Here is an 8,927-nt window from a genome sequence, read left to right as displayed (position 1 = left end):
CCCTCGTGGAGTCCCTGGCCTACCTGGGAGTCTGATCCAGCGGCAGTGGCCGCTACAAGGAAGGGCTCCTTTGGTGGCTTGCTGGGCCTTGGATCAGCCCGCAAGTGCCGTCACTGGTGATCTCACTCATATTCTAGCACGGGTGATGGAGTTCACGTTGCAGTCTTAAAACCCTATTGCTGCCATCATCCTGCTGTGTGCTTCTTACTGGTCTCTGAGGCAGATTGTCTACCGTCAAGCAGGTGGGCTGATTTGGGGCTTATTATTATTATCAAAGGGCCAGCTTGCATAGGTTCAAGTCAGGCCTGTCCCCTTCAGAAATCTGCTGGCACGCTTGAGCTGTGTTTGAGCATGCTTGTAGCTTTAAAAGTCATTGTAGAGCCAATTGTTTCTTTCAAATCACGGACATCTAGGCGGTTGTCGTCTTAGCAACCTGTTGGAAAAAGCCTGGGAACAGAGGTCAGTTATTAATGGCGTGTGTGACCCGATTGTGTCTGACATCTGGGACCTGCCAGTGCGTGGAGTAAGGGAGTCTGAGGTAAACCCAGGAACGGAGTGTGCTAACAGCACTCTGCATGTGCAGCATTACGTAAACTTTTTTTAGTGACTCTATATTTGATGTCAAATTGTGGTGGTCAAACTTAAGGGAATTACTCTTAAAAATGAGGACAACAAAGAAACGAGCTTTCTGGGGAGAGCTGTTGAGACTGAGCTTTCTTGCACCCAAGTGTTGGCTCCTTTTCATTTGCGGGTGTAACTGTTGTCCTCACACTTCATCCTTAGAGCAGTCATGACCATGCTAGCTGAAAGGCACTACATAAAAATGAAATAACAGTGTAAGAATATTCAAATTTCATTTGATGGATTGTGTAGTTCGTTGTGTCTGCTATAGTACTGTATTCATGTGGACGCCTCTTAACTTTCCTGTGTAGATTTTCTAGATACAAAAGTTGGAATTGTCACTTGTAAGTTTTTAGAGCCTTGCCATTTATCTGGGGGGATTTTTTTATTTGATGTTCTGTAGGTGATATCTACAGGACCTGTAAGTAATTATTAAACATGAGTTTTATTAATCATAATGTTAAAAGAGCCACAGTCTTCTGCACAACTACTGAAAGCGGTTGTGTGTCCATACAGTTGATTTCTGAGGCTTTTTACTTACAAGCTAATCTGTATTGCTCTTACAGTGAGTGAAATTAAAATGGGAATGCTTGTTGAGGAATGTTACAAAGAGAGTTTTATTACCGCTCGTCAAAGTGTAGATCTCCCCACCTTCAAATTCTAAGTGCTTTCAGTACTTCAAAGAACTGTAGTGTCAGGACAATGATATATGTTACTAAAGGACAGTGGGTCTTTTGATAGCACAAGAGGTAAATACTTTTAAAAAATGTTTAATACTTTAAAATAATAGTGTGTTTTAATGTTTTGGTTTGTGACACTGCTGTGTCACTGGACTTTGCTATATGTGTAAACTGTGTTAATTTGGAAACAGCGTTGAGAGCCCCAAGCTCAATGAAGGTCCAGGTTGCTAGCAGCTCGTTGTGACGCTGCCATGCTTGTCGCAATGCAAGGGAGCAGGGGTAGGCCCGGGGTGGAGGGCTGAATTTCAAGCCAGGGTGATCACACCGCCTTCCTCCTTCCCAAATCCCCGCACGCTGCCTTTGGTTGTTGCAGCAGAGGTCAGAGGAGGGAGGAGCGGTTGGGAAGCCTTTATGAGCAGTGCCATGTGTGTCCCCGGTCACGGGGCAGACCAGAGAGCCATCTGTGTGGCTTCCCCTTTAGCACTGTGGCCACATCCAGCTCTGGAAGGTCTTGGCTTTCTGTTCCTAAGTGCTTGCATGGGCTTGCTTTTCCCTGTTCATCATCTCCTGCTTTCCACCTCAGAAATAGCTGCTCTTCAACGGTGAGTGAGGGGGCAGGATTGCTCTGTGCATGCAGTTTCTCTGCAAGAAGCCTAGTTGTTCCACAAACGACTTTTGTCATATGTGCATCTGTATTTACGAAGACCACATACCTAGTGTGATCTTGGAGATAATATAAGTGGGGAAATTGCTTTAAAATGTTTCAAAGTGTTTGCTTCATTTGTGTTTCTCTCACTTCCTATTCTCTTTTCTTTTTTTTTTTTTTTTTCTCCAAATGGTTCATTTGCATTGCAGGGTAAATCTTTAAGTGCCTCTTTCACAGCAGTAGCCATCATGCTGTCATCACCAGAACCAGAGCTAAGAAGTTACAGGTGGAAAAAGCTTGCAGGATTGTCTGTCTCTCTAAGGAAAAATTAGGTCAGCTGGGCAAGAAAGAAAAAAGAAGAGAAATGACCTGAATTTGATAGGGCCCTTGGGAATGGGCTGTGCAGCCTGCCTAGTCAAAAATGCAGTAGGAAAGTTCATGCAAACGAGTGCCAACCCTCCCACATCCCAAAGCTTCCATCTCTCCATCTATATTTTTCCTCCCCCACAGTCCACTTGGGCTCAGCAGCCTCTGCACTGGTGCCTCTGCTCTTGCCGAGAATGGTAGCTTCCAGCTCTGGCCTCTTGATGAAATCTCTGCCTCTAGGTTTTTCTTGCTCCTCAAATCAGGTTTGCAGGTATTTTTCCTCATTGCTAAAATTCAATTTCCAATAATAATTTCCAATTAAAAAAAAGTCATTAAAAGTCAGTACAGTCAGCAGAAGTATTTGATTTTTAGTTGGGATGTTCTGAAGAGAAAATGCTGTAATTTTTTAATCTTTTTTTAACTAGATCTACTTTACAATGGATAGCTGCAATGAGCTAGTTCAAGAACAGCATTAGCTGTTGGACTGAATTGGCTTGCCTTTTGTGAATTTACTGAATGATACTTGAATGTGCTGCTTGTCCGCTTGGATTTTTATTTTTATTAGCTTTTTCTTGGAGGAGCACAATAAACCTTTATAGTTATAAGCTATAATACTAGGGCCTGCTCTATATGTTACTCACAACTGGTTTTTTGAACACATCAGCCTATAGTCTTTGCAATAAAAGCCAGCATTGAGAATTCTCTGTGGGCTTTAATTGCATCTGTTGAGTAGACTACTTAGTAATGAAAGTACCACAAGGAACCTTAGAAGATTCAGTTGGTTTACATTTGCCAAATACAAAGCGAGTGAAGTGTGAATTGGAGGGTCTGGGCTCATCCTCACAGCATTCAATGAATGAGTTTTTCATTGGCTCATGTAGAACAGAGTAAATGTTGATCTTAGAAGAGTATTCTTATAGCCTGCGTGACTATCAAATAATTTTAACTAAAACGTAGATCACAAAAATACAAGAGCGAACAAGTCGTTTTATGAAGAGTCACAAAACAGAAAGGTTGTTTTTTTGGTTTTGGTTGTGGGGCTTTCTTCCATCTATTCAAAGGCAAAGTGTAAACAACATTGGAGTGGTGTAGGGACCATGGTTGTCAGGGGTAGGCTTTGGACCTGACCCCGCAAGGTGCGGAGTTAGTTATAATGCCGTAGTATTATGTTCATTCTCAGAGGATCTGTGATTATTTTATATTGCCTCATGGTCACACTTTATTCTGCATCCTGTAAGATAATGGGGGTTTATGTCAGACCAGAACGTAGATGCTAGATGCACAGGGAACGTGTTTACTGCAGACCGCCTTCGGCTGTGCTAACTGCTCAGTTCAGTGTCGGGAGGGGAGAGAACTGCCTGTAAACGTACACCCACTTCCCCGTCGCCTTTTCCATACTCTGAACCAAATAAAGCTGTCACAGGAGGCTGTCACCACACCCAAGATGACTTCCTAAATTAATTTGTGGCTACATACTCTGTATGTTTTACACAAGATTTGAAAAGGAAATTTGTTAAGCCAGTGCTAACCAATTTAGAAAGCACCACCTTTACGGTTTTGGCCCATCTCAGTTTTTGCTCCAGCAACCTGATAATCCCCTCTCTGCCCCTCTGAGGCAGAGGCCACTGTGCAAGGAATGACTCCCGTGGGAGCTCCAGAAGCAGCTGGCAGAGAAGAGAGGGGATACTCCCAGTCAGAGGAGAACTAACTTAATCCTATCCTTTTGTTGCCTTTTCTTCCATTTTCTGTGTGTAGCCCACATGGGCTGGTGCAAATATTCAGGTGGAGCGTGGGGAGAAAATAATACTCTTCAGCATACTGTACAAATACCAGTTTGCATTTTACACTCTGTAGCAAAAATCACTGGAAATTCTGACATTGTGTCATTTTTCTTGTTGGAGATGTGTACCTTATCAATAATTGTACATATCTCGTGCATCTCGTTGCCTTTAAAAATGTCATGTTGTGTTTAATTGCATTGATAGAAGTTCTGCATCGAGGAAATCACACAGTTATTCTGGACTATTTGACAGCATAGCAAAGCCCTTCAGTATAGTGTTTGTTCAGGTCTGGTTCCCTTACTTCAGGGAGAATGACACATTAAAAACAATTTCAAAAGATGAATGCAAAACCAGCAAGAAGTTTTTTAGGAAATAAAAACTCCAAGGAGGTGATGAAATGACTGAGCAAGTTCAGTGTGGCGGGGAAAATGAGACTGGTGAAAAATGATAGTCCTGTTAATATATTCCTGAATGCTTTTAAGACGTTTAAGATCAATCCTTAAAGGCAGAACAAGAAGTAGAGCCCTTGTGGTGCAACAAGGGGGAATAAAAGGAGTAGGGCAAATGTATTTACAATGGAAGGCTTAGGTAGTGAAGCAGGATGCAAACAAAAAAATGCATAATTAATGTCCATGGAGAAAGTCAGGCCTAAACTTGGTGGTGTCTTTTGAGGCAGTAGCGATATAATTTAGTGATGCTTCCTACAGAGTAGATGAGAATCAGTAAAGCATGTTAAATTGCTCTCAGTTCCCTCCTCCATCTTGTATGATTCAGTGCATTTGATTTAAAAGGGGAATTGTGCATCAAAATGTGGAAACATACGGCTCTGATTTTCCTTTAAGAACGGTGCACCCAGCTAGAAGAGAGAAGAATATGTTCTCGAGCACAAATGACTCCCTCAGATCTTTCTTAGTTGTCTAGCCTTCTTGAGTCTAAATAGTTGTAGTAATTCTATTGTTGTTGTTGTTTGTGTTTCTTCTCTTTAGGCATGTAAATACTACAGTTCTCAGTGGCATGTTGTGAACTACAAATATGAACAGTACTCAGAAGACTTTCGACACTTACCACAGTAAGATCTAGCATAAGTTCTTTTTTATTTTTTCCTATTAGGTTTGTGTCATTTTGCTGAGCTTTGTCCATATTTGCACTTTCCTTTGTCTCATACGCTCTGCTTGTTTTACCATGTTTATAGTACCTTGCATTTTTAAAAAGGGGAAGAAAAGGTCCTTCAACAAAAGTTCAAGACTCTGCAGAATTCACTAGTATCAACAAACTCTATTAGTGCTGATTCAAATCCTTAGAAGCATATTTGTGTATTCAAAGCACAGTTGATACAGGAAAGCTGGCTTTCCATTTTCCTTAATAATGCATAAATGTCACTCACCTTTAACTGGGATTAATTCTCCTTTTAGTTACCCTGTGTAACAGAGGAGTAGGATTTCACTTAGTGCTTTATAGCTGCACCATACAGAAGAACTGGGTGCAATGCGTACAGCACACGCTGGTGCAGCACGGGTGATAAAAGGCTGCAGAAATCTGCAGGTGTGTGGATAAGTGGGCTACCCTTCTGTGTGTGGAGGCAGTGCATTAAAATCCGTGTAAAGGTGCTGGGAGGAGAAAGGAACAAGTTCCTTGACTTGAATGGAAAGAAATGAAGAATTCAGTGCTTGTTCCCTCATGTGTGAGTTTCTGCCCATGTTCCGGTTTCTGGCAGGTTTCTATCCTGTGGAAGGGGTACGCCAGGCACGGGTTGGATGGAAACTAGTACTAACTAAACATTGTTGCAGGAATCAATAAACTGATCCTTTATGGTCCCTTTAGATGCTGTGTTCAGAGGGTTTTGTGCTGCAAGCCTTCCTTCAGATCTACATTCATTCTCTCTTGTATGTCGGTATTTTTATGAACAGTGAATATGGTAGTACAAAAAGCCATTAAGAGCAGTTTTACTAATCCGAGATTATAAACATACCTTTTCTTAAGTACCCAGTGTACTGATTGTTTTAGAAAATTAATGCATTTATTGCTCAAGAAAAATGTTTGCAGCACAGCAGTTTTCCATTTAACCTTAAGCATCTTCACTCTTATGAAATATGCATTTGACAGATGGGGTTGCATTACTCTGCACAAAAGTACATTTTAGCTGATTACATACATCCTCTTCTGTGAAGGTTATTTTAATATGGTGTTTAATATGATTTGCTTTCATGAGTTCATGCTCCAGGGATGTTACAGTGTCTCACATCTTACTTTTTTTTCCCCTTGCATGGAGGATTATAACAAAATAAGAGATCTTGTTTTGTCTTGTATCAGAACATAGCACTCGGCAATGGTTTGGATGCAGCACTGGTTGATATTTCATAAGCAAAGTTATAGCAGGAGTGTCTGTGTTTTGTTTGCTGAAAGTTGCCATGGGTTTTGAGCTTACATACTTACAAACATACCTTAAACAGAGCTGGTTTGGAGTCCAACTTGTTTCATAGCTTTCCAGCCTCTTCAACATCAATGGACCTTGATTTGCACATGCATAGTTACAAAGTGTTTTAAATTAAACCTCCTCATTAAAAATATAGTGGCTTGATACATCCTTGTTGTAGTAGTATATCTCACTGTTGAAGCTCCGGATGCCCAGTTTCCACAGTGTTTTTTATTTCATTTGTGCAAAACTGCTGTCGCATTATCAGAAATCTGAGTATATTGTTATATCCGTTGCTTTATAGGAAGTCGTATCAGGGAAGACTGGATGAGTGTTAAGCATTTAGCTTTGCGTCATGGGAAAGGAACATCATTTACAATTCCAGATCTAACTGTGGCTAAAGTACTTCCATTCGCTGAGGGTGTGCTGAACCTTCCTGTGGGCTTTCCCATTTAGAAACACAAATTGGGACTTGGCAGCCTTCAGCTGAAGGACATCATACTTGTTCGTACGTGAGGACATGCTGTGCAGTTTCACACAGTCATACAACATGTCAAGTAGTGGCTGCATGGTGTAGCAGATTTTTATCAGATATCAAAGTTTTTCTTTCTGAACACTGACCCTTTCTGACTGGGAAGCAGCTGCTGTGGGAGGCCAACCACCTGGGGCAGCAGGGAGGACTCAACGTGTCCACAGTGCAATTCCGCTGAAGTAGTGCTGTGGCACCGGGGAAGAGCTCGATCACCTTCACAACAACATGACCAAAATGTTTAGCATCAGTTTTTCTCTGAGTGTGTTCCTCCTTGGAGGTTTTTTCAGGTCTTTCTACCCCTTAAATTCCTCTCTGTGAGCTCTCACTACCTCTTTTTACACCATTTTTTTATGCTTTGTGCTGGTGTGTTCTTGCTTCTCGAGCAAGTGGAAGGGTGGAGGAGGAACAGGGGTTGCTTAGTGTGTCCTTTGGTGACAGTGTGTCTGGGAACAGAAATAGTCATTAGCAAAGTTTTTGCTGTTGTTTATAGAAAACCTGGAACATTGGGTAGGTATTTCAGGTCTGGTCCCTTGGAATTCTGCATCTTTATATGAGTCTGACGAGGCAGTAGGCACAGAAAAAGAAGGTATACTAAACAGGATCGTGTCCTTACCATGCTTTATCTGCCTGCCCAAGGATGATGAGGAGCATGCCCAAAAGGATTCCCATCCAAAGAAGGGAAAAACTTCTATGGACAATGACACAGGGGTCTGACGGAATGAGTGTTTCATGGGTGGTCAGGGAGCTCTGACACCTGAAGCAGTAGTGGTCTGTCTTTTTCTAGCTCTCTTACAGCTCAGCTGAGGGGACAGAGGGTTTTCCTTCTTTCTAAGAAACTTCAACAAGCCTGGGCATATGGTTAAGGACTGTGGTTTAATGGGACAGGCTCGCTCTGACTGTGGGGCAGCAGAGCGGGGCAGAGTTACTGTGTCGTATGGTGAGGGGTCGACACCCCGCTAATCCAGCAGGTTTCTGACTCCTTCCCCTGCCCAGCAGCATCAAGAGCATGAGGGCTGGGCTTTTGTTCTGGGTTTTTTTTTCAGTAGCTGACTTAGCTTGTCCTATTACTGGTACAGACCCTCAAGCAAATTTGTGCAGTGGTGTTATCTGTCCGTGTGGCCAGGGAGCATCGATCAGCCTGCCTACAGGTCACCCCAGGAGCACTGTGGTACACTTTTAGCTCTGAATAAAGAAGAAGCCAATAGGGTTTTTGTCAAAAATGTGAAAGCTTGAATGATGTTTTTTGTAAAAGGTGGGATTCGGCTCGAGATTTTTGTTATGGCATTCTTTTGAGTGGGAGGGAGTGTTTGCATAAGAATTTTTAACAGCTGCCCTGGGTTGCATTGGAAAACCTGTGGTGGATTACCATCACAAATATTCTGAATGTTAATGCTTGTGCAGATGTCAAAGATGTCAATAGATTGCAGATGTCCCTTTTATTCAAAATGTTGATCGGTTGTTTACATTAAATAAACACCAGAGCCAGAAAAGACTAAAACAGAGGATAAAACACTTCCGTGTTTTGCGTGCACTTGGTTCCCTTGGCTCTGCTGAAATGCTGACCTCGGTTGTGGTGGGGTAGTTGCGTCATGAGAACTGACTTTGAAATTTTTTGGAGGAGAGAGGTATTGCTCATTAATCTTCCTAATCTGTAACTTGTGTATGAATGAATAGAAGATTAAAAGGTTCAAAGTTACCTTTTTTTTAATTAGTGACATTTAACATTATGTGCTAGTGTGTGCTAAAGTTTGCTAAGCTGAGAGAGGAAACTAGCTTAAGAGCGTGTGGTTTCCCTGCTTCTGTTTGGGTTTGCTTCCTTGCATGGTACAGACTAGTGTTGCTCTGTTCCTTTCTCAGGCTGAGTAGATGAAAGTAAGTTCTGGAAAAG

At 42.0% G+C, this 8,927-nt stretch overlaps 1 protein-coding gene across 1 annotated transcript in view; it reads left to right on the top strand.

The window, feature by feature from the left end:
* Nucleotides 1–5,080: 5,080 nt before the first annotated feature.
* DOCK10 (dedicator of cytokinesis 10) overlaps nt 5,081–8,927 on the top strand; it is a gene marked incomplete at its 5' end in the record, with an annotated part of 84,354 nt that continues 80,507 nt past the window's right edge. Inside the window, one exon of the mRNA XM_010292876.1 lies at nt 5,081–5,163. Coding sequence (XP_010291178.1) covers nt 5,081–5,163 — 83 coding nt within the window. The remainder of the gene's footprint in view (nt 5,164–8,927) is intronic.

Source organism: Phaethon lepturus, unplaced genomic scaffold, assembly GCF_000687285.1.
Source record: "Phaethon lepturus isolate BGI_N335 unplaced genomic scaffold, ASM68728v1 scaffold49738, whole genome shotgun sequence".
NCBI classification, from domain to species: domain Eukaryota; kingdom Metazoa; phylum Chordata; class Aves; order Phaethontiformes; family Phaethontidae; genus Phaethon; species Phaethon lepturus.
Note: the sequence above shows the minus strand (reverse complement) of the source record. Positions and strands in the feature narration are given on the sequence as shown.